The 25,868-nt window shown below is 42.0% G+C and overlaps 2 protein-coding genes across 3 annotated transcripts; one reads left to right on the top strand and one right to left on the bottom strand.

Annotated features, from left to right (window-relative positions):
- The first annotated feature begins 4,078 nt into the window (after window positions 1-4,078).
- Window positions 4,079-7,664, top strand: LOC128529801 (periaxin-like). Its single transcript, XM_053503329.1, has 3 exons — window positions 4,079-4,237; window positions 5,954-7,150; window positions 7,334-7,664. The coding sequence occupies exons 1-2, from the start codon at window positions 4,193-4,195 to the stop codon at window positions 7,100-7,102; spliced, it is 1,194 nt and encodes a 397-aa protein (XP_053359304.1). The 5' UTR covers window positions 4,079-4,192; the 3' UTR covers window positions 7,103-7,150; window positions 7,334-7,664.
- Window positions 7,665-7,696: 32 nt separating this feature from the next.
- LOC128529802 (epigen-like) lies at window positions 7,697-10,667 on the bottom strand. Of its 2 annotated transcripts, XR_008361080.1 has the most exons (6): window positions 10,530-10,667; window positions 10,019-10,123; window positions 9,188-9,293; window positions 8,905-9,057; window positions 8,142-8,603; window positions 7,697-8,016 (listed from the first exon to the last, which is right to left on the bottom strand). XR_008361080.1 is itself a non-coding variant. In XM_053503330.1 (5 exons), exons 1-5 carry the CDS (start codon window positions 10,558-10,560, stop codon window positions 8,555-8,557), a joined length of 444 nt encoding a protein of 147 aa, XP_053359305.1. In that variant the 5' UTR covers window positions 10,561-10,667; the 3' UTR covers window positions 7,697-8,554. The 2 variants fall into 2 exon arrangements, 1 of the variants encoding a protein (XP_053359305.1); XM_053503330.1 differs by having other exon boundaries at window positions 7,697-8,603.
- Window positions 10,668-25,868: the final 15,201 nt, after the last annotated feature.

Below are 25,868 nucleotides of genomic sequence, written 5' to 3'. Positions count from 1 at the left end.
GGGTTTCCTGTTGAGTCTGGTTCCTTTTAAGGTTTCTTCCTATTACCATCTCAGGGAGTTTTTCCTTGCCACTCTCGCCGTCGTCCTAGGCTTGCTTATCAGGGACAATCATATAATTTTGATTCATACACATTCACATTTCATACAAACTTAATTCTTTTGATTGTGTAAAGCTGCTTTGTGATGATGTAAATCGTTAAAAGCGCTATACAAATAAAATTGAATTGAATTGAATTAAAAGAGCAAGCTCACCCAAAACACTCAAAATTACATGACAGATTCCTGTCAGGTGGCCAGGAGATGGAGCCAAAACGACGCTCTCTCCCATTCTTTGATGACCTCCACAATGAAATATCTCGTTCTTGGAGGAATCCTTTTTTTTCCTGTATTTCCTGTTCCATCGACTTCGTTTTATTCGAATATCATGGATGCAAAAGCACGAGGCTACACCATGATGCCTCAGATAGAAGAGACGCTTGCGGGCTATCTCTCTCCTGCGGCATCATCTTCATTAAAGAAACCAACACTTCCCTTCAAGCCGTATAGAACTTCTTCTACCCTTGTAGGGAAAGCGTTTCAAGCAGCAGGTCAGGTGGGCGCTTCCCTGCACACCATGGCGGTTTTGCAGGCATACCAGGCTGATCTGCTGAAAGATCTGAGTACGAGCAGCACAGTGAATCAAGAAGCATTCACTGAATTACGCCGGGCTACTGATTTATCCCTGTGTGCGACTAAACAGACAGACCGTGCTATCGGCCGTTCTATGGCCTCTTTGGTGACTGCTAAAAGACACCTATGACTAAATCAAACAGGCATCAAGGATAAGGACAGAACTTTCCTTCTTGATGCTCCTGTTTCACCTTCCGGCCTATTCGACGACGCTGTTAATACAGTCGCCACTAGGTTCCGAGAGGCTAGATTGTATAAACAGGCCTTTGGGAAATTTCTCACACGCCATGCTCAGGAGTCGAGGCCATCGGCCACCCATCCTCGACCAGATCTAAAGAAGAGCGTCAGCAGCCGGCACCCCCTCCCCCCCCGTAAGGACTGGGGTACGGCTCGTCGCCTCTAACAGACAGCCTCCAAAAGATCAGATCGCCGCACTGTCTTCTTCGCTAAAAATAAGTCCTGATAGCCTACCGGCTCAGGACCCGGTGAGCGGCACTCAGCGCTCTTTTTCGGTGTTTAGTTTTCGCCGCCTCTGGTGTTTCGGATGACACTGATCTCCAAAGAACCCCCCCTGTTACGCGCCAGGTGCTTTGTACTCTTCCTATGTGGTCAGACCCCGGTTTTTACCCTGGGTCCCATTCTAACTTCATCTTGTCGTCGCAGATGCTAACGACAGGTGCTTCTCTCACAGGCTGTGGTGCGGTCTTACATGACCGTCCAGCCCAAGGGAGCTGGAGAGGCCATCTTCTAGCGCAGCACATCAAGGTCTCATATATTAATCGCCAGGGCGGATTGTGCTCGCGCCGCTAATAGCTTAGCACCAGGTTCCTGTCCCTCAGGGCAATTTACATTCCAGAGCATATGAATGTGGGAGCAGTTGTACTGTCCACGGGGAATAAAACCCCACCCTGAAGTAGTCAGTCAATCTGGGAGAAATTTTATGTAGTAGAGGTGGACCCTTTACTACTCTCTGACTCTTCCAGCTCCCCTGGGTCTGGACGCCTTGGCCCGTACCTGACCAGGTTACGCCTTTATGTGTTTTGCCTGATAGCTCTGCTCCCGGGAGTCTTGGCAAGGGTCCATTAACAGCGTTTGCACCTCTTATTTGATAGCGCCCTGTTGGCCGCCCAGAGTGTGGTTCTTGGATCTAGTATCCCTCTTCAACGGCTCACCATGGGTGATTCCAATGAGGTGTGATTTTCTGTCTCAGGTGCAGGGGACGATATTTCACCCTTTGCCTGAGTTTTGGAACCTTCACGTTCAGTCCCTTAATGGGACCAACTAAGTCAAGCTGGTCTCCCAGCCTGCGTAATTAAGACCATTCTAAGTGCTATGGCTCCCTCCCCTAGAAGAGCTTATGCCCTCAAATGGAATGTATTTGAAAGTTGGTGCATGACGAAGCAGGTAGACCCAGTCCACTGCCGAATTGTTTCAGCGAAGTTTCTTCAGGAAGTTGTCCTCGGGCTTGTGCCCTAGTACTCTCAGGACAAACGTAACCGCTATTTCTGCCTGTCATGTCCTGATTAATGGGGTTATTGTGGGAAAAAAAACCCTTTTTTTTATTGAACCACTAGAGTCAGCGCCTCAGGTTTCTGACCCTTAAGATGGTTTTTCTAAAGCCTTTACCTCTCTAAGAGGATTGGAGATCTGTCAGTCTTCCCATCCTGCCTAGACTTGTCCCTGGGCTAGTCAGGACCATTTTGCATTTTCACTGAACTATCTTCCGAAAGTTCCAATAACAACATGCACCCTATTATTTTTGAAGCCTTCTGTTCTCCACCTTTACAGCTTTGGAGCAGGAGAGACTTCACTTACTGTCCAGTTTGTGCTCCTCAGATTTACATCCACTGCATCAGCCAGTGGCGTAAGTCAGAGCAGCTTTTACATGTTTTAAGGCCGCAACCAGGGGGCGGCCGCCACTACACTGGCTGAGAGATGCTATTGCCCTCTTCTATGAGGCGCGTGGGCTCACTTCGCCTTTAGGAATCAGGGCTCATTCAACCAAGGGGATCGCCTCATCTACGTCCGTTCAGACAAATCAATCTGAGGAATGTTTCTGGTTCACCTGTATTTATAACCTGCAGGTGCGTCTAATCAGATGATGTCACCCTACCGAGGTTATATATGCCAAAATTTGCCGTGTTTGATACACACATGCTTCACAACCGGCAACATAAAAAGATGTTCCCATAGCGTTTTCACGCAGCATCTCGTTCCCGCCTTTTTAAGGAACAGGGTTACAGAAAAGAAACCCGAGACGTTTCCTCTGAACCACGTGACGGCAGCCGATTGCATCTTTTCGAATTGCTCGCTCACGCACACACTCGGAGGACAGCGCAATCTGCTCCTTCCGCTTGCGTGAGCTCACAGCCGCCCCTGATTGGCTGTAGAGCCGTGATTAATGTGGGAGCACCAAGTACCTCTCATCCCTCCCCTCTGACAGAGCTCGGCCAATCAGCTCTCTCTAGACCTCCGGCTGCCGAGAGGTTACAGCATCACCCGGGAATTGACCCAGCGATCTCCGGATGATAGGGCGAGCTCTTTACCATCTATCGTGTCCTTTAATATGATGACATCCTCGATAATAATTATAATAAATATATAAATCATTTTCAAGCTCCATATTTTTTGCGCTCCAGCGAGCCGTAATGACTGATGAGACGTTTTTCTTTCCCTTTTCCGGGGAAGTGAAGACCTGATGTTCAGTTGTTCCCTACACCGTTACTGTTTCCTCCGAACTGAGCAGTTTCACTCCCTGCGGTTTGGAATCACGCTTAAATGGCTGAATTTCTGAGCAGTGTAGTGTACTCTGGGAGCTTCAGGTTGACTAGAACACACCACAACGTACTCCATGGGCCCAGAGCTCCGTCCAGTGGTTTACCCTAACATAACCCCCAAAAGGTCCTACTGCAGTCAGAACAGGTCTTAAGACAGGACTGCAACTGGACATTAGCATGAGGACTGAGCTGAAACTTGGCATGGGGTAGCATGGGGTATATCTCGATATCAGAGAGCCAGACCTGAGATTTAGAGGGGAAGTCCCAGACCACCAGTCTAGTGCACCTTCATTAGTGTGTCTGTAAATAGTCCTGGTCTCAGTTCGGATTTTCTCTCACGTCTGATCTGTTGTTGTTGTTGTTCTGTTGTTGACGTGTTCTGTTTATTCCACACTGAATGTCTCTGCTGGTCACGTTAATAAGTTTATAATATCGTTTGGTTTGTGTGTATTAATATAAAAGTCTCACTTCCGTACACTGCAGTGACCTCTCCTGTACACACACTTTAACATGATGCAAACCACTCTGTGTGTGTGTGTGTGTCCCACCCACTTCAGTTAAACTCTGTGTGTTCAGAGGGCTCAGTGGGTGTGATTTCAGCACTTCTACACTCTGTTCTGTTTCTTCTTTCCTTTATTTCTCCTCTTTAATCTGTTCATTCTCTCTCTCTCGCTTTCTCTCTCTCTCTCTCTCTCTCTCTCTCTCTCCCCTGCATTCTCCTTCTTCTCTTCTGTTGAACAGTGAAGATGCCCAGTCAGAGGAAGAAGAGACAGCGGCGTATAAGGAGGCTGGTGAGAGACACTGTGTTCATTGACACTCTTACAGTGTGGAGTGTGTGTGGAGTTCAGTGTGTGTAGTTTAGTGTGTTTAGTGGTCTGTATGGAGTATGGGTGAATACACACACACACACACACACACACACACACACACAGTTCAGAGCTAGAAATATTAAACCCTGGGTGAGGAAGTGTCGAATTTAAATAGTTAATAAATTATTTACACATTTTATTGTGTAGAAATTTGAGGAAAGAAATTTGCAAGAATGTATTGATCAGAGTGTTTAGTGTGTGTGTGTTTAATGTGTGTGTTGAAGGTGTTTATTTCACAGCACCGGGGCACCGAAGACTAGGAGACTGACTGAAAAGTTTTATTAATAATCATTTTATTAATCGCTTAATTAGTGTTAAACTCTGCGCGCGCGCGTGTGTGTGTGTGGTTGCCGGGTATGGCTAATTTAGAGCTTAAACACTTTTCCACACCTTTCATATGATAAATTCTTCTTTTAATTATTATTATTATTATTATTATTATTATTATTATGTAATTTTAGGTGATTTTATTAAAATATCATTAAACAGATTCTGTGCCTTAAATGAAATAGAATTATAGTTTTAAGTTAAATTCATTAGGAAATTCTTATGCCCCCCCCCCCACCAGCCACGCCCTCACCAAATTAATGCAACACTTTTTATTACAGATTATATTACTAAACTAAACTGAAATACACTGAGTCTATCTTAAATATATCATTTTTAAAACTCTGATTTTTGTAGAGAGTGAGATCAGATCTAAACTCAGACTGTTGTCTCTCTCACGCGACTCTCAGGGCTGGAGCTTAGAGTCACAAGATAAAAATACACTACACCTCCTCTTTATCTCTCTCTCTAACACACACACACTCCTGAGAACAGACAGAACGTGACACTCGGTGTGTTTGTGTCTCTGCTGCTGAGGAACAATGACACTAATCAGGTGATAATTACAGCACCACCTGTTTTTCCCAAAATAATCGACACACACACACACACACACACACACATATCTGCTACAAGGCTGTTGGTGCCAATATTTTTTCCTCTCTGGATGAAGTGAGTATCCAACTGTGCCATCATGAGTCCAGTAGTAAAGGATTAGACTGGAATCTCTGAAGGCGTCTGATCTACTGCCGGCTGGTCCATAGCAGAGTAACTAAACACACACACAGTTTTCACTGAACCTCGACAACATTGAGCCAAAGCAGGTGTGTGTGTGTGTGTGTGTGTGTGTGTGTGTGTGTTTTATATAAATATCGGACAGAATTTGGTTGGTAATTAGATCAAATGCCTAACTCTTGCTAGCTATCAGTCTTTATTGGAATCCTCTGAAATAAATGTTTTAGGCTGCAGTTTTAACACACACACACACACACACACACACACACACACACACACACACGAGTTGTTAAATGATGTGATTGTGAGTTTGAAGGGGTGTTTATGTAGCACTGGGAATGAGAGAGAGAGAGAGAGAGTGTGTGTGTGTGTGTGTGTGTTGCATTCTTTACCTCTTTTGGTTAAGAGATTTTGTTCTTCACATGAGTTCATCAGCCTCAACGAAACCCAGGCAAACTATTCACCCCCCCCCCCCACCCCCCGTCTATAAACTCTACACTTTTTTAATGAGAGTGATATGTGTGGAATGTTTTATTAAATTTCTCGTGTGTGTGTGTGTGTGTGTGTGAATTTCAGAGACAGGGGAGAGTTCTGGAGGATCCGTGTGTAGTTACTGGAAAAAGAAACTCAGGAGTTTGTCGTGTTTCTGCTCCAAATCGTGAGAGACTCAGAGCAGCTCAGAGGAAAGCTCAAGCAGAAGTTTCAGAAGTGACCTCTGATTCTGAAGCGCATGCTTCTCCTGACGCCAAAGTGACAGAAACCACAGAAGTCGGAACTGCAACAAAAGTTCATGCTCCAGAAATAAAAGCTCCAGAAATTTCCATTCCAGAAGAGAATAAAAGACCAGAAATTTCAGCTCCAGAAAAAACTAAAGAAGCTGCAGATGAATTTAGAGCTCCAGAATATGTTAGAAGCCCAGAAGAAGTTAGAGCTCCAGAAGAAGTCTGCTTTGCAGAAGTCTGCTCTACAGAGAAGGTTGGAGCTTTGGAAGAAGATATCGAAGATATTAAAGACGATAACAAAGTTGCAGAATTACCCAAAGTTTCAGAGCACCTGAGAGATATTGCAACTTTAGAAAACACGTCAGCAGAAACTCCAGACATGATGACAGCACCAAAAATGGAATTGGAATTGATGCCAGTTCCAAAGAAAGCAGCAGCTCAGAAAATGTCCACTTTAGAAGCAACAGCAGGACCAGTTCCATGCTCAGAAGTTTCAGTACCAGAAATAGAAGCTTTAGGAACAAAAAACCCAAATGTATCATCACTAGAAGCTCTAGATGTGACACCATCAAAACCCCAGGAAGTGACTTCAAGTCTAGAACCTCTGGTGTCTCCACATTCTCCACCAGAATTAGTACCAGCTCTAAAAGTGACCGAGTCACCAAAGTTTGCTACTGGTGAAGGAAAAATGGAGGCCACGGAAATGGTACCTCTAAAAGTGACAGCAGACCCAGACATCACAGTTCTGGAAATAGTTAAAGGACCAGAAGATGTAAATGTAGGTTTAATATCAAATCAAAATGTGGAACCTTTAGTTAGAACCAAAGTTCTTGACATGATGGAACCACAAATGTCTTGTTCAGAAATAAAACCACCAACGGTTTCAGCTTGTGATGATCTGGATGTGACCGAACCAGACGTGATCTTGGCTCCAGAAGTTGCAGCTCAGGAGATGAAAGATGAAGTTCTGTGTGAAGGTTCTGTGAAGGTTCCTTTAGAATAAACTGCAGTTCAGAAGAACATCAGCAGCAATGCAGAAGCACAGATAAAGGTGACTTTTTGGGATGAATTGTGTGTGTGTGTTTGTGTGTGTGTGTGTGTGTGTGTTTGTGTGTGTGTGTGTGTGTGTGAAGAGAGAGCCCACTGTGGTGATTAACAGTAATTACTTTATATTGGTAGTGATGGGGCTTTATGAATTGAAACTGTGTGTGTGTGTGAAACTGTGTGTTTTCAGCTGCAGGTCTGATGAAGAGAAGCAGCATGATGACATCATCTTCAGTGTCGGCCAATTAAACACAGGCTGCGCTCCATCCCAAAGTTCCACACTGAGTGCTGATTCATTTTATTACACCAAGGCTTTACCCACATCTTTACACTGAGGCCCACACACACCTGCTCAATGAGGCTCCACCCACACCTGCACAATGAGGCTCCATCCACACCTGCTCAATGAGGCTCCACCCACGCCTGCACAATGAGGCTCCACCCACACCTGCACAATGAAGCTCCATCCACACCTGCTCAATGAGGCTCCACCCACACCTGCTCAATTAGGCTCCACCCACACCGGCTCAATTAGGCTCCACCCACACCTGCTCAATTAGGCTCCACCCACACCTGCTCAATGAAGCTCCACCCACACCTGCACAATGAGGCTCCACCCACGCCTGCACAATGAGGCTTCACCCACACCTGCACAATGAGGCTCCACCCACACCTGCTCAATGAGGCTCCACCCACACCTGCACAATGAGGCTCCACCCACACCTGCACAATGAGGCTCCACCCACGCCTGCACAATGAGGCTTCACCCACACCTGCACAATGAGGCTCCACCCACACCTGCTCAATGAGGCTCCACCCACACCTGCACAATGAGGCTCCACCCACACCTGCACAATGAGGCTCCACCCACACCTGCACAATGAAGCTCCACCCACACCTGCACAATGAAGCTCCACCCACACCTGCACAATGAAGCTCCACCCACACCTGCACAATGAAGCTCCACCCACACCTGCACAATGAAGCTCTACCCACACCTGCATCTTTCAGACCTACTTATTTTCCTGTTCATGTGAAAGGTTGTTTTTTAATTCTTGTTCCTCATGGAAAGTAAACGTGACGTGATCTAAGTGTGTGTGTAACTGTAACATAGGTAGACACCCCCCCGCCCCCACACACACACACACTTTAAACAAACTACAGAACTCTTTAAAATGTTTTTTTATTTATTTATTGAGAAACAATATAAATAAATATTAGAAATAAACTTTAGCTGATTTTAATAAACAATAAATACAGGAGAGTGTAAATATAAAACGGAAGTCTTGCAGTGTGTACTGACACACACCTGATTACAACAACAACAACATTAACGATGATAATGATGATGATGATGATGATGAAGGAGTTATTCAGCCCATAGTACTGACCTCAGTACTCTCTCTCTCTCTCACACCATGTTTCCCTGCTTTCCATACGGAAGAGCTGGTTTTCTGCCCCTGAAATCACACACACACACACACACACACACACAGAACAGATTCATGTCAGTATTCAGAACACTCACTCACACCCACAAGAACTGAACTTTATTAGCTTAGCATTAGCATTGTAATGATGTAAAACATTAACACCAGGCCAGTTGTTTTCAGGACATCACCATGGAAACCATGGGCGTGGCCTGGAGTCTGTGTTGAGCTAACACATGCTATCCGGACAGGATTTCATTGTTTTGTAGCGAGGTGTAAGTTATGTATTTAAACTGTAGCCCTGCCCCCTGATGATGTAATTCATCCGTACCAGTTCCTGTAGCAGCAGTAGGAGAGCACACACACGCAGGCGAGCAGGACACACATGCCGCAGCTGATAGCGATCACCTCCTCTAGCTTATGGGGGCTCATCACGCGCAGGTCTCTCAGCTCACACCGACTACCTATATACCCCGCGTCACACCTACACACACACACACACACACACACACAAGGGTTTAGACTGTTGGCTGTATCATTCAGCTTTAGAACATTTTCCATACATATTGATATTTAGCATGATTAGCATGATTAGCATGATTAGCATTACTTACGTGCAGGAGGTTGTGTTGATGTTCTCATGAAATGAACAGCGGCCGTAAATACAGTAACTGTCTTTTTCCCTTGAGCAGACGATGTGACCAGGGACCTGGGGTTCATCTACAGTACACACACACACACACACACACAAGGTGTTAATGATTTATATATGTTGTTGTTGTAAAACTGTGTTTCTTCCTCTTATTTTTTCTCTTGGTCATGGATAATAAAGTGTGTGTGTTACAGTAAAGCCATGTGTGACGAGGTGTGGAATGAAGCGGAATCAGGAGTTTTCCTCTAACAGCTCGCCCCTGAGTGTTTTATGTCTCTCACGCTGCAGCAGCTCACAGTTCATTAATGTGAAACATGATGTGTGTTTTATCTCTTTATTAAAGCCCCTGAGTTTCTGTTCTATAGACACACTCGTCTCTCTCTCTCTCTCTTTATTCTCTCTCTTCAGCTTAATAAGAGGAAAGTCTTTCAGCTGGTCATGTGACTGAGAAACCCGGCGCGGTGTACACTCCTCTGTCCTGAAGATCCCAGCTTTACCTCTGGACGCTCGTACTGGAGACTCCTTACACTCTACTCACTCTAACAACATTTCACTGTATGTACAGCGAGCGCTGTTAATGAGCCGTTACTATGGAAACCACAAGGTATTAAAACCAGCGCATTACTGGTCACATGCTCTACTGTCAGAGCCGCTGTTACAGAGAATTAATCAACACCTTCTGACCAATCAGAGCGCAGGACAGAGGAGCAGCACCGTGTAAACAACACCTCATTTTTTGAAATGTAGATAATGTGGTGAATTTTAAAATAACAGTAATAATATTAATAATTACTGAGTGTGCGGTTCTGGGAGAGGTTCGGGTCTCGGCTCGTGCTGGTTTCTACACACTCGACGGTTCGGCTGTACAGCAGTGAGACTGAAGCGAGAGCGAAAACAGCTTCAGAGGGAAAGAAAATGTAGTTTAGTTAGTTTTACACACTGCATGCGTGCACACACACACACACACACACTGCACACACACACACAGACACAAACATAAATGTCTAACATTGTACTGCACATTATATATAGTGCATAAACACTATGGAACAGAACAGAATTTTTTATTTCTTTTTTTGTGTGTTGCTGTTAAAGTAATAATATATAAAGCATTTATATTGATGATAAATATAAACATCACATAATTCAGCGGTTTATTGTAAATTCCTCTTGTACACTCATCTCATCCTGCTCTCTCTCTCTCTCTCTCTCTCGCTCACACACACACACACACACACACACACACCTGAGTTACAAAAACTATATGTTACAAAAACTGAACGTAATTAAAGTAAAGTTCTCACCCAGACACCCAGGATTCTGCACACACTTCATCTTATTAGTCCTGAAGTAGTTAAATGACTTAAAATTGAACTACTTCTTCTTCTTATATTAAAAATAAGTAATTAAATAAAGGAGTTTCGTGCGAGTCTTCTGGTCTCAGGCTGTTTCTGCTTTGCTGCTGCGCTGCCGTTTATTACAAACTACAGGTTTAGCGTCGCTGTGATGCGTTACAGCTTTCAGCCAATCACAGAGCAGCAGTAGCAGCAGTAAAGCATCTCTGTAAGGAAGTGTTTCCTGTCCACTGGTCTAAACATGTTCTATACACACACACACCCCTACCTTCAGAGAGCAGAAAAATATTTATTACAGCCGCCTGAACAGGCCCACAATACCTTACATACCAACTTCAAAACACACACACACACACACACTCTATAGTGATTATTCTGTATACAGAGTTGTGGGGGGTCTGGAGCCTATCCCAGGAGACTGAAGGCACAAGATGGGATACACCCTGAATGTGGTGCCAGTCCATCACAGGACACACACACACACACACACACACACACACACACCTTTAAAAAAAAAAACAATTAGCCAAAGCAGATGAAACCCTCCAAGCACAGGGAGAACATGCACACACACCTGAGGTGGGAATCAAACCCTTGACCCTGAAGGTGTAAGGCCACAGTGCTAACCACTACACCACCACACCTACTCATTAACATAGCAACCAATATAAACATTACTGCTGCAGTGTGGAGCAGTGCTGGTGTGTACATGTTTCTTGCTAATTGCAGTCTTTAGACCGTCCATGAAAGAACGTCCACACCCATCCTCGGGGTGTCCACAGGAACCTCATAGTGATCTGTAGACTGTGCTGAGACGTCCTCAGCAACACTCAGGCGTGTTCAGGTAACTGATGCTCCAGGGCGTTGGGATGGATCGGTCAGGTCAGGAGAACAGAAAGGGCAGAACCACTGGTACCTCAGGAGCACCAAGTGTCACTGGACAGCATGGATCTGGTGTTAAAAATGTTAATTGGTGAGTAAAATGTAAACCAACACAAAAAAGAGTGTTTTTATTATGTATGATGGTCATCATGATGGAAAATAAACAGATGAGAAAAAAGAAAGAGCGGTGGGAGAAGTTGTGATGGCAGCTGACCTCACTGGAGCCTCAGGTACAGGGAATCAGCAAGGATCCTGTCACTAACTGGAGCTCGGTTAATCTTGGACTAGCAGGGGTACCAGTCCAGGTTCTGGGTGGATTGAAAGCCTGGTATACCGAGCTACTAACCTTAATCAAACCAGCCTAGAGGTAACAAAAGCATGAACTAGTTTATCTTCATCATTTGACATTACACCTGATCGGTGTTAGCTTTGATTAGACCCACCCTGAAACCCTTCATAGATGTGATCCTCTGGTGGTTCAGTACATTCAGATGGTCAGCTGACTTCATTTTATTGCCCCATAACGTTACTGAGTCTCGACCTGAGTAACTGATCAACCCCAGATCATAACACTGTCTCCAGAGGCTTGTACAGTGGACACTATGCATGATGGGAGCATCGCTTCATGTCCTTCCCTTCTCACCCTGACACGCCCATCACTCTGGAATAGGCTCAGTCTGGACTCATCAGGTCACATGACCTTTCTCCATCACTCCAAAGTCCAGTCTTTATGCTGTTAATCTTTACACAGCTGTTTAGTCCCAATCCTGTGAGTTCTCATCACATTTTGTGTGTGTGTGTGTGTGTGTGTGTGTGTGTGTGTGTGTGTGTGAGTAAATGCTCTTACTCTTACTATTGAACACAGCTCTGTTTTTTGCTGTTGATTACTTTATCATGTGACTTCACCAAGTGTTTAAGTGATCGCTCATCACTCTCGATCAGGACGTGTTTCTGACCACATTTCTGCTGTGAAGTTGAGGTTCGGCTCTAACTTTCCAGGGTTTAATAATGTGTTGGACAGTCCCTAACACAGTTTTTAGTCATTACAGCTTTATCTCTACTTGTTGTCTTTGTCAAGTCAATAATTTTGCTTGTTTTTGACCAAGCAGTATACTCCTTATCTTAGCAACATTTCTGAAATAAGAGAATGCTATCCTAGTAATGCTATCTTCATGAGCTTCAAATAGAAGGCAGAACTCAGCAATAACACCAAGTGTTTTAGTGCTGCATGTCATGAAATTAAAGGCCAGAGTTACTGGTAACATCAACAATAGCACTGTGATCATATAGCACAGAGCTATGGAAGGGATTTATTTATGCTCACGCTATCCTGGATCACTCAGTGTTCACCATCGGCCTCCACTGTCCCTAGTTAAACTACAGACATGCCTAGATAGATGGATGGATGGATGGATGGATGGGTTTAATGATTAATAGCGTAAACACAGATATGGCGGCGCAGTGGCTTGGTGGTTAGCACTGTGGCCGTGCACCTCCAGTGGCCTTGCACTTCGCAGGTTTGGTTCCCAGCTCGGGTCTGGAGTTCGTATGTTCCCTACGTGCTTGGTGGGTTTCTTCCTGCAATCCAAAGACATGTAGATTAGGATAATTGTGTTCTCAAGTTGCCCATAGAGTTACATCCCATAATTTTAACTGATCTCCACCCCAATTTCTTGATCGATTTCGTAATCGAGCTTCCTCCACTGTCCCTAAAACATAAAAACCCATCTGATGGTAGCAATTACACAAACACTGTATTATCAGGACATTGCTTCACCCTTATCTTACTCCATCCTCCGCTGCATCCTGGTTTTACTCATAATCCTCTCACTGTCTTAGATCTACATCTGGAATCTGATGAGTGATGTGCATGCATGTGATGATGGTCTTGACTCTGTTCTTGGATTCTCAAATCTAATTTAAATTCAAATTTTATTTGTCACATACACAGTCATACACAGTACGATATGCAGTGAAATGCTTGTACGTTATAAAATATTAATATCTTATTAATTAGTGTTAATAAATATTATTAAAAAGAAATGAAATACAAAAGAAAATAAATGTTACTAGTAAAATAAACAAACTGTACAAATAAGGGCATAATAAAAATATTACAAAATATAGGAATATAGGGGGGGAATATATATATAAATTTTTTTAAATGTTTTAAAGTGGCAAAGTGTCATGTGCAATGGCAGATATATATATATATATATATATATATATATATATATATATATATATATATATATATATATATATATATAAACATGTAATGTATAAAGTGACTTATGAAAGTGATTTTCAAGTGATTCTGTCTTTCCTTCTGATGTTCTTTAGACATCTTTTGGTGAAACCTTCAATGTGTTAAGACTTTGAACCTTTAAAAGACTTTGAAGTCTTTCTTTTAATAAGTTGTAATGACCTGTGCCTTTCTAATTCTAACACTAGTGCAGTGGTGTAGGATCTGCTTAGACCTTGCTATGCTACCTGACCTTTGATCACTGAATAGACAACGCTTAATAAAATATCTTCATGCACGGCCTGATGGGGGGTTCTATTGAGATTACATTGAAATGCAGGAAAGAGGATTAAAAGATTAATTTACTGTGTGCGTCTCTAATGTTTCAGTAAATCCTCAACTTCCTCTTTATTGAAATTCCTAGATTTTTTTAGTAGATTATTAAATAAAGGAATTCACATAGCGTGTGTGTGCATGTGTATGCAGGTGTGTGTATGTGTGTATTTCTGGTTGCTCTAACAGTATTTTTCATCACCATGTAGTTGGTCATTAGGATCTCTTCTTTTAGCTTCATAATGATGATGATGACGATGATGATGAGGAGGAGGAGGAGGAGGTAGATGTAGGGTGAAGTGTGTTTATGTCTAATACAGCACTGATAAATATTTATTTTAAAATATTTGATAGATTATTAAATTGCACTAAGTTTTTTCATTTTATTTTCCAAGAATCATTGAGCAGCGACTGGATGTTATTAAATCTGATGATTTCAGTCTGAGTTTATCAAAATACATTTTTGCTGTTAATGTTAGTGTCAGTCTGTATAAGTAAAATGACTATAGATTGTTTTGGCATTAAAAGTTTAGATGTTAGATATGAAAGGAAGCATGGTGGGCAGGTCACGGCACGACGCTCAGGCAGGAAATCCTGCTTGGTGAAATAAAATTCCTGATAATTGAAATATAAAGACTTCCTGGTGTGTGATAGAGACGATCGGGGCCAAGGAGTCTGATTTGTTATCTGTTATCAGAGTCTACACATCTCTAATAATCTACACATATCATAATCATCTGACATATTTATATAAACAGATAGAGAAATGGATATATAGGCAGACAGACAGGTGGGCAGACAGACAGGTGGGCAGACAGACAGGTGGGCAGACAGACAGGTGTGCTGTAAAAACTATATAAATGTTGAATGGATTAATATTGTATTGTTGGTCCAACTTCATACAGTGGAAATTATTGAGACAACAGGTAACATTGTGTCCTTGATACCCTATAGATAAATGTAGCATGAAAGTGTCATATTTATATTGATGTACTATTGATGTACTTTATTGTATGATGGTGGTGCACCAGTAAATGTAATTAGTAATGTTAATTAGTTAAGTTTGGGTTTAATCATGTGATGCCATTTTGACGTAATAATTTGTAAATGATGCACAACTAATGCTTTAAAACATCAGGAGCTCTGTATCAGTTAAAGATTACGTAAATATATGATCTGTGTTATTACAAATCTATCCAGCTCTTTGACAGAATATGAAACAGTAGGTAACTTTTTTTTTTTTACTCCAAAACATCAGGAGCAGTATACTGTAGACAACACTATTAGCTTGATGTGTTTGGCAACGGTTTAACTATAAAATAAAATAAAATTTATCACAACATAACAAATCATAATTACCACAAAGAGGCTGTAAAACTGGGTGATTATTATGGGATGCCTTGATGCGTCTCTTCAGGTTTGTGGTATTTTTCCCAGCGTTTGTGTTCCCCCCTCTGTTTCCCCTCCGATATTACGGCATGTCAGCTTTTTCTCTCCGGTTTAATATGAAGAAAATGGGTCCAAATATCGTCTCTCCTCTTTGGGCCGGAGTGACACTGCTGTGATGACGAAGAGATAAAGACGAATGAGTAAGTAACGTCCCGTCACTGCGCGCACAAACTAGTCCTGATACTCGTGACCCGGGAAACACCGCCACTCGTGTCGTAATGTTTATTGTGCCACTGTTTATTAATATCTGTGACGTCTCGTCATCGTCTCGTCTTAGTCACAAAAAAAAGGTCGTCAACTAATCATTATCGTCAGTATTTTTGCTGATGAAATTAACATTAGTTTGTACAAGACTGTTCATGTTCTCTTTAACCAGAGCTCTGCTGTGGAGGACTGGATCAGAGGGGTGACAGTTGGCCTTTTGGAACTACTGGAGGAGCACAAACAAGTGTTGAAGTTGTCTGTTGGTGTTGGAGGTGACAGAGCAGCAGCTGTAGGAGCGGTGTTTGATCAGGTCTCTGCTCTGAACATTGAGTTCCAGAACGTACAGTCTGGACGTACAGTCAGTTCATCCGAATGGTTTTTGTTGGACTTGAGCTGACTGAAGTATTTGAATTAAAGACAAGTTGAGTCAACTTAAGATTTTGAACTGCGTCAACTGAGTCAACTAACCAGCAATGTAAAACATTTTGTTTAATCAGCAATTCCTCTAAAAGTTGAGTAAACTAACAAAAAGCTGTGCAACATCTGACTAAACTTTTTGACAGTGCAGGCAGACAGACAGATAAGCAGACAGACAGATAAGCAGACAGACAGGTAAGCAGACAGACAGGTAAGCAGTCAGACAGGTAAGCAGACAGACAGGTAAGCAGACAGACAGGTAAGCAGACAGGCGGGTAGGCAGACAGACAGGTAGGCAGGGAGACGGGTAGGAAGAGAAACAGGTAGATGAAACTCTGCATGTTTTGACCCATGGTGTGAATTCCATTCTGAAGCAAAACACATCAAACAAGATTTTTGAGGTTTCATTTCCCTTTGCTCCAAATCGTGAACCAACCCACCACTTTTATCAAAGACCATATAAAGTCATTCAGGAAGTGGATCAGGATGTGGGCGATACTGTCAGGAAGAAACATGCAGGTCAGAGAACTCACAGAGCGGAGCCAGGGGGCGGAGTTACTGTCATTCAGTGTTAGTGTAGCACTAGGACACAGACAGGTGGCAGGATATGGAAGTGTACAGGTGTGTGTGTGTGTGTGTGTGTGTGTGTCCAAGTTAGAGTCTAGGTTAGTGTGTTGCCGTCTGTCCAGGTTAGTGTCTAGGTGAATGCATAAATGTGTGTTTATGTAAGTGTACATGTGTCTATGCAGGTGTGTGTCCAGGTACAGGTGTGCGTATGAGTGTACAGCTGTGTGTCCAGATGTGTGCCCACCAGAGTTGTGTATAATGTGTTACTGTGATTTATTTACTTTTCCTGATATCGCAGTAATATAACGTGTAACATTTTAAATACATGTAATTTAATTATAGTTACCAACATCAATAACATTATGTTACTCGTGTTACAAATGTAGTGTTTAGGAATGAAACCAAACTAACCCAGCTGTCTGTTCCTAGTTCTGTCATTGGATCAAGAGGTTCCTGACAGACAGGCAGCAGCTAGTGAGACTGGGGGAATTCATGTCCAACAGCCACACCACCAATACTGGAGCCCCTCAGGGATGCGTTCTCTCCCCACTGCTCTTCTCCCTCTACACCAATGACTGCACCTCTACAGACCCCACTGTCAAGCTCCTGAAATTTGCAGATGACACCACAATCATCGGCCTCATCCAGGACGGTGACGAGTCTGCATACAGAAGTCAGGTGGAGCAGCTGTCTGTCTGGTGCAGTCACAACAACCTGGAGCTGAACACGCTCAAAACAGTGGAGATGATTGTGGACTTCAGGAGGAACCCACCTGCACTTCCCCCACTCACCATCATGAACAGCACTGTGACAGCAGTGGAGTCATTCCTGTTCCTGGGCACGACCATCTCTCAGGACCTGAAGTGGGACATTCACATTGACTCCATTGTTAAAAAGGCCCACCAGAGGTTGTATTTCCTTCGCCAGCTGAAGAGGTTCAACCTGCCACAGGAGCTGCTCACACAGTTCTACTCAGCCGTCACTGAATCCGTCCTGTGCACTTCAGAAACTGTCTGGTTTGGCTCAGCTACGAAAACAGACATCAGAAGACTATAAAGGACGGTTCAAACTGCTGAAAGAATTATTGGCACCCCCTGCCCATGTGGCAAGAACTGTATACATCCAGAGTGAGGAAAAGGGCTCGGAATACCGCTTTGGACCCCTCACACCCAGGCCACCTTGGGTCCAAAGCGATATTCCGAGCCCTTTCCTCACACATGCAGCGTGGGCAGGGGGTGCCAATAATTCTTTCAGCAGTCCGAACCATGCTTTGTAGTCTTCTTTTCTTCACTCTGGATATATAAAGTTCTCTAACTAGAGTACTGTAACTTCCCCAACACTGGTGTCTACAGGTGAGATTCATGACTTTCAGGATTCATCTAACTCTGACACCTGACATGACATCTTCACCATGATCATCATTATCTACAACAACAAAACAACAACAACAACAATAATAACAACAACAACAACAACAAGAGCAAATGCTTACCACTATAATTATATTAATACAATAATAAAAACAAAGTGCATTTTAAGTACTTTTATTGTGTGTGTGTGTGTGTTTGGTGTGTGTGTGTGTGTGTGTGGTGTGTGTGTGTGTGGTGTGTGTGTGTGTGTGTGTGTGTGTGTGTGTGTGTGTGTGTGTGTGTGTGTGGTTGTGTGTGTGTACCCTGTGATGTATTGGCACCCGGTCCAGAGTGTACCCTGTCTCCTGGAAAGGCTCCGCCCCCACAACCCTACATACAGGATAAAGTGGTAGAGAGAGAGAGAGAGAGAGAGCATTACATTTTGTTCCAGATTTATTATGGAAATTTAGATACTTTCATAAAAAACAAACAAACAAATCAACAAACTAATAAAGCAAAAATCTTGGCACCTAATATTCCTCCATCAGACTCAGTCAGTACACACACACACACACACACGCACACACAATAAGAGATACATTTACTTGAACCAGTCTATTGCAACATAATCTATATAAATAAATAAACCTGTGTGTGTGTGTGTGTGTGTGTGTGTGAGAGAGAGAGAGAGAGAGAGAGAGAGAGAGAGAGATTGGCTTTCTGTTACCTTCCATAGTTCACACACACACACACACACACACACACACACACACACACACACACACACACACACAGTGAAAAGGGCAGATGTGTGAGCAGATGATGATCAGATTGATGTGGAATAAAGAACAAAACACCATCTGGTGTAATAAAGTGGCTGAGCAGCTGCAGGGTGGGCGGAGTCACTCTCAGGAGAATACACTCCATCAGGAAGCGTTAGAGGAGAAGAACCCAGGACCTCAGGGCTGCCAGGGGGACGTCCCGAATGGGAGAGGGTTGGAAACACTCCCACTGCGTTAGCAGCAGGACTCGCACCGCCATCCAGCTCTCACACCAAAGTGTAAACAACACGCTCACTTCACATTACAGCAATAAACTATAACTCAACATCAGATGGTAACAGCTACAGAGTGCCCGAGAGGCTGCATGTGCATATTTTTATACTGTATTAATAATTCATGTAAATAATTTTACATATAATAAAGTATAATTCTCCCTTTATTCACGGCGTAGTCACACAGCTCCACCTACAGAGGGCAGCACAGACAACACTTTAATACTCACATAGGCGTAAGTAGTACATGTATTTATTAATATTATTATCTCTTAAAAAGTGTTAATATACAGTGGGGTAAAAAATGTTTATTCAGCCACCAATTGTACAAGTTCTTACACTTAAAAAGATGAGAGAGGCTGTAATTTTCATCATAGGTTTACTTCAACTATGAGAGGCAAAATAAGAAAATCACATTGTAGGATTTTTAAAAAAAATATTTGCAAATTATGGTGGAAAATAAGTATTTGGTCAATAACAAAATTTCATCCCAACACTTAGTTCTATCCCCTTTGTTGGCGATGATGGAGGTCAAACGTTTTCTGTAAGTCTTCTCAAGGTCTTCACACACTGTTGCTGGTATTCTGGCCCGTTCCTCCATGCAGATCTCCTCTAGAGCAGTGATGTTTTGGGGCTGTCGCTGGGCAACACGGACTCTCAACTCCCTCCAAAGATGTTCTATGGGGTTGAGATCTGGAGACTGACTAGGACACTCCAGGACCTTGAAATGCTTCTTACGAAGGCACTCCTTTGTTGCCCGGGCGGTGTGTTTGGGATCATTGTCATGCTGAAAGACCCAGATACGTTTTATCTTCAGTGCCCTCGCTGATGGAAGGTTTTCACTCCAAATCTTACGTCTGGCACTGCAGGATTTGAGTCCCTGGCGGCGCAGTGTGTTACTGATGGTAGCTTTTGTTACTTTGGACCCAGCTCTCTGCAGCTCATTCACTAGGACCAAATACTTATTTTCCACCATAATTTGCAAATAAATGTATAAAAATCTACAATGAAAGATGTCTATCCTTATTTTGTCTCTCATAGTTGAGGTATACCTATGATGAACATTACAGGCCTCTCTCATCTTTTTAAGTGGGTGGCTGAATAAACATTTTTTTGCCCTACTATAATATGGAAACTGTGTGTGTGTGTGTGTGTGTGTGTGCCACTGTGAAGCATCCCCTGTCCTGGGCTGTATTCCAAACCACATCCTACTACATAACAGCAGAATATTACACATCCTCTAGGCTTCTCCATGTTTAGCTTGCCTATATTAGCTTAGCAACCACAACAAAGATGTCCCAGGTCCTAAACCACAAAAAAACATTACACAAAACAAACAAGAGGACAGAATGAGGACCCAGTGATGTCATCATTCAATTCAATTTAATTTTATTTTATTTGTATAGCGCTTTTAGCAATTGTCATTGTTGCAAAGCAGCTTTACACAGTCAAAAGAATTATTTAAGTTTGTATGAAATGTGAATTTGTATGAATCAAAATGGTCAGTTTGTCCCTGGTGAACAAGCCGAGGGCGACAGTGGCAAGGAAAAACTCCCTGAGATGGTAATAGGAAGAAACCTTGAGAGGAACCAGACTCAACAGGGAACCCATCCTCATCTGGGTGAAACAGAAAGCAGTAAATGATCTGCATTAATACAGTGTGTAGGGTGGGAGGCAGTTCAGCTATAATAGCTGATGTTAATTGATGTTAATATGGAGTCCAGGTAGTTATTGAAGACCCAGGTAGACTTGTAAGAAGTTCCAGTCCTGAACTATCGAACTGTCAAGTCCCCAGAGAAACAGTTGCCAACACCAGTCAAGGCCAGAACCATTTTCTAGGTAGAGAGAATCATTCCCAGACACCAGACGCATCCCAGAGAGACACACGGGGCATCCATGTGACGAGATCTTCAGCCAGAAGCGGGGCACCAGGATGGGTCAGACAGGTCCGGAGGGCAGAGGGAGTCTGGATCACTGGCAGCTCAGGAACGACATGTGTAGCTCGACAGAGAGAGAGAGAAAGAGTGAAAGGGGGAGACAGGAGGAGAGAGGAAAGAGAAAGAGGGGGGGAAGAGAAGAAGAGGAGAGATGGCAGTTAGGTATGGTCACAGTCACACAATGTATAATGTGAATGTATATTAACTGTAGAGTGCAAGCAGAGACTCCGGCAGGACTAACTATGACATCATAACTAAAAGGGAGAGCCAGAAGGAAACACAAACATGAGGGCTTCCTGAGATGTAAAGCAACCAATCACCTCACCGTCAGCAAACCTGAGTGATCAATGAGAGTGAGGAAGACAGCATCCAAACATACCAGTTCACCATAATACTCTACGTCCATGAGTCCCCCAGATCTGCTCCTTTACCTATGGAAAATCTATTTATAAAAATGCTTGGCTAAATAAATAGGTTTTTAGCCTGGACTTAAACACTGAGACTGTGTCTGAGTCCCGAACACTATTTGGAAGACTATTCCATAACTTTGGGGCTTTGTAAGAAAAAGCTCCGCCCCCTGCTGTAGTTTTCATAATACGCGGTACTGACAAGCAGCCTGCATCCTTTGATCGAAGTAGGCGTGGCGGATCGTAAGACACTAGCAGTTCGCTCAGGTACTGCGGCGCGAGACCATTTAATGCTTTATATGTCAAGAGTAGTATTTTAAAATCAATGCGAAATTTCACAGGGAGCCAATGGAGTGAAGATAAGATAGGGGTGATGTGCTCATATCTTCTGGTTCTAGTGAGGACTCTCGCTGCTGCATTCTGGACTAATTAAAGCTTGTTTAAGCATCTAGCTGAACAACCAGACAGTAAGGCATTACAATAGTCCAACCTAGAGGTGATAAAAGCATGAACTAGTTTTTCTGCATTGTTTAGTGACAATATATTTCTTATCTTGGCAATATTTCTAAGGTGAAAGAATGCTATCCTGCTAATATTATCTACATGAGCTTCAAATGAAAGGCTGGAATCAATAATCACACCGAGGTCTTTTACTCAAGTTCAAGTTCAAGTAGGCTTTACTGTCACTTCAACCATATACAGTTAGTACACAGTGAAATGAAACAACGTTCCTCCAGGACCAAGGTGTTACATGCAACATACATTTACAACATAAATTAACAGAGACACTAAACTAGCTAACTAAGAGGCCTAGTTAACTGGCTAGCAGAGACAAGACAGAGAGACCTAACATAAATTGCAACATAAATTAACAAAAACTAACTAAGGAAGACTATTTACAGGTTTGATAGACAACATAAAGTGCACCTGCAAATGTGCAAACGAGCAACAACAAAGTGACAGTGCGACAACAACGACATAACAGAACATAAAATATGGTGTCGAGGTAGTAAACACAGCAGCAAGAACTGAGGAATTAGTGCAAAAAGTAATGAATATTGTGCAAAAGAGATAAACAGTGAAGCATTTACAGGTTGGTGTGTACGATAATTTGGTGGTGTATGTCAGTGTGTCTGCGCTTGTGTTGATTAGTCAGTCCAGTCTCAGTGTTTTGATGTAGTTGAGTTAAGCTGAGTGATAATGTTTATGTGTGTGTGTGTGTGTGTGTGTGTGTGTGTGTGTTCAGTTCAGTCCCTTTTTGTTGAGGAGACGGATGGCTTGTGAAAAAAAAACTTTTTCCAGAAAAATATCTTTTTCCAGATGACAGAAGTGTGAAGTGTGTGTGAGAGGGGTGTGTCTGATCAGCCACAATGCAGCGTGTGGTGTAGATGTCTTCAATAGAGGGGAGAGAGACCCCCCTATGATCTTCTCTGCTGTCCTCACTATCCGCTGTAGGGTTTTGCGGTCCGATGAGGCACAATTCCCAAACCAGACAGTGATGCAGCCGCTCAGGATGCTCTCGATCGTCCCTCTATAGAAGAGACGCTGTTGAGCTTTCTTGTGCAGTAAGCCCTTACACTTGATGGAACAGAAAGGCCATCTAAAGTTACGGTGTGATCTAAAATTTTACTCCTAGCTGTATGCGGTCATATGACTAAAACTTCGGTCTTATCTTGTACTGCACAGATTGCTCAACTTTAGTAAGCTGTTTTTTCTTAGCAGGTTTTGCTGAGACATAACTGTGTATCGTCAGCGTAACAATGAAAACTAATACCATGCTTACGGATTATGTTGCGCAGAGGAAGCATGTAAAGGGAAAAAAGCAGTGGACCTAAAACTGAGCCCTGCGGAACGCCAAACTCCACTAGAGAACATGCAGAATAATCACCATCAAGTTTACATTACAAGTCATCATGAGGATAGTCACCCAGTGCGATATAAACACTCGGAATCAAGGATTAATTAATTAATGGAGGGTAACAGAGAGCCACAAGTGAGACACACAGGGGTAAAACTGTTTATCACACACACACACTATTAAACTGGAGCATAACACCTGTGTGACAAAAAGAGGAGCACGGGGTGACATATAAGAGCGGTGGAAGATGTACTCAGGTGTACTATGTGCCGTGTAGGAGATGCGATCTGAAGGAGATAAGAGACTGTAAGGTGGTTGCAGGGTATAGTGTAGCATCGGATACACTGTATACAGACACGATACAGTGTAGACAACATTGGATGGTGGTCTACAGGATGACTTTAGAGGTACAAAAGGAGAAAAAGAGAGTGAGGACTGAACCCACCCCAGTAAAAAAATAAAATAGACTTTAGTGTATTACAAATATATTGAAATCCTCGATAGTATACTGTAAATATACAAACAAAAAAATGTACCATCAGTTAATATATGAAAAGTATACTAACATCATGCTTTTAACAAATTTCTGACGTAAACCTTAAATATACTTCAAAATAATTGTATCATAGTACACTTTCCAAAAAAATATTATTGGAAAATATACTTTAAGTCTAAGGTTGGTTTTATTTCCAAAGCACTCTTATTTAAACTTGTTTTTCAATGTATTTTTGGTATATTTAAAAAATATATGCTTAAAATAATCATTGTACAAATGTACAGAAAGTATACATTAGAATACATTTTTTTTATATACAGTAGTCTCGATATATTATCAGTTAAATTTAAATGTACTTAATCATATGTACTTATATTAAGTGCACTACTCTCTCGTGCACGTGCGATTTAAACTCATGCGTTTTAATCTCATACGCATGCTGAAGCTCTCTCTCCTCAAACTCGTTTTTGCTGAAAATCACTTTTGCCCCTTCAAGATAATTTCTGTGTTAAAACGTTCTTCTATGCGCTCACTGTCATAAATCTACACTTGCACAAACTGCAGCAGCGTTATAACTCTGCAACTATTCCAGCCAACCAGAGACTAGAATCAGCGCGACACCAGCTCCCCAGGCCTCCGCTTCTAGTTTGAATTAACGGCTGGAAGCTGTATCGTTGCGTGCGTTCGTTGGTATCGTTATTATTTTATTTTCATTGCCATTAGGTAAATTTAATGTTTTTTGTTAGGTAGTTTGTAATTAAGTACATACTTTAAGCTATAAAATGTATCTAATGTGTTGTTGCTAAATCTTCTGTACTCTGCTTGTGGTATAACGGCTCCGTAGCTCTCGGCCTGTTTTCAGTCTCTGTGTAACGGAATCAACACACCAGGTTTAAACTAATACTGTACCTGTATACTCTAATACTATGTCTGTCTGTGTCACACACCAGGTTTAAACTAATACTGTACCTGTATACTCTAATACTGATGTCTGTCTGTGTTCACACAACAGTTTACATTTTAGTTTGTGTGTTTGTGAGACAACCTGACTTTTGTTGAACACAAATAATCTATAGTAGTGCTTTTTGTAACCTTGTGCAAATTAAATCTGTTGAACTCATGAATAAAATCTGCCTCATAATTACTGATGTGTTATAGTGTTATAACATGTTATAGTGTAGAAATCAATCAATCAATCAATCAATCAATATTTTACATCCATGGACACTATGGACAATTGCACACACATCTACCTTCACATCTACACTACATGTTTGGGTTTACATTCTGGACCATTGCACAAAGACACTTTGTTCTATGCATATTTGAACACCATCTTTCTTCCAACAATATCAAAATTTGCCAATTTCTTAAATGTTCTTGTACAGTACAGTATATTTCTATTTGTACAGTATATTTCTATTTTTATGTACAGCATATTTTCTATTTTTTGTTCTATTTTTCCTAGTTCAATTTAATTTTTCTATTAATTTTTTTATTGTATTTCTTTTATTCATATTTATTTCTTATTAAAAGCTTTAATTCTTTTTTTAAGGTCACTGGCGGTCGTACAAGCATTTCACCACATTTCGTACTGTGTATAACTGTGTATGTGACAAATAAAATAAAATTTGAATTTGAAAATGTACTTAGCATTTGAAAATTATCCTAAACACCTTTAGTGTACTGGTAACACATTTGCAATACTGTGGTATATGAGGTTGTGTGTACTGTATGATACAATAAAGTATATTTGTATTAACCACAAAGTGTACTTTTTTAGTATTTGTAATTGTCCAGAAGTATAACAGCTACTGCTGCAATAAGAATATACTCATAGTGTATTAATCATGTATTTGTAACACAGCAAAAATATCTGTAATGTACTTATAATACAATAAATATATACTTACATTGTATTAATTACTGTCAGGTTTGTACGTTAGTACACACACAGCCATAGACTTTAAGTGTACTAAGTATGTTTAAAGTCGTTCCACCTTAGCACACAAAAGTATACTTAATACACCTAAAATTGTGCTTTTGTACAATTTAATTACAACTTAAATACACTTAGTATAAAATTAGTT

The sequence above is a fragment of the Clarias gariepinus genome, chromosome 9 (genome assembly GCF_024256425.1).
Source record: "Clarias gariepinus isolate MV-2021 ecotype Netherlands chromosome 9, CGAR_prim_01v2, whole genome shotgun sequence".
Taxonomy (NCBI): Eukaryota; Metazoa; Chordata; class Actinopteri; order Siluriformes; family Clariidae; genus Clarias; species Clarias gariepinus.
This window is presented reverse-complemented; position numbering and strand designations above follow the sequence as displayed.

Excerpts from the sequence above, each read along its gene's own strand:
- LOC128529801 (XM_053503329.1), top strand. The coding sequence starts at position 4,193 with ATGCCCAGTCAGAGGAAGAAGAGACAGCGGCGTATAAGGAGGCTG. Across the intron at positions 4,238-5,953 it reads AGCGGCGTATAAGGAGGCTG|AGACAGGGGAGAGTTCTGGA; the intron begins GTGAGAGACACT and ends TGTGAATTTCAG.
- LOC128529802 (XM_053503330.1), bottom strand. The coding sequence starts at position 10,560 with ATGAAGTGTGTGCAGAATCCTGGGTGTCTGG. Across the intron at positions 10,124-10,529 it reads GCAGAATCCTGGGTGTCTGG|CTGTTTTCGCTCTCGCTTCA; the intron begins GTGAGAACTTTA and ends TTCCCTCTGAAG. Across the intron at positions 8,604-8,904 it reads TACTGCTGCTACAGGAACTG|GGGCAGAAAACCAGCTCTTC; the intron begins GTACGGATGAAT and ends GTGTGATTTCAG.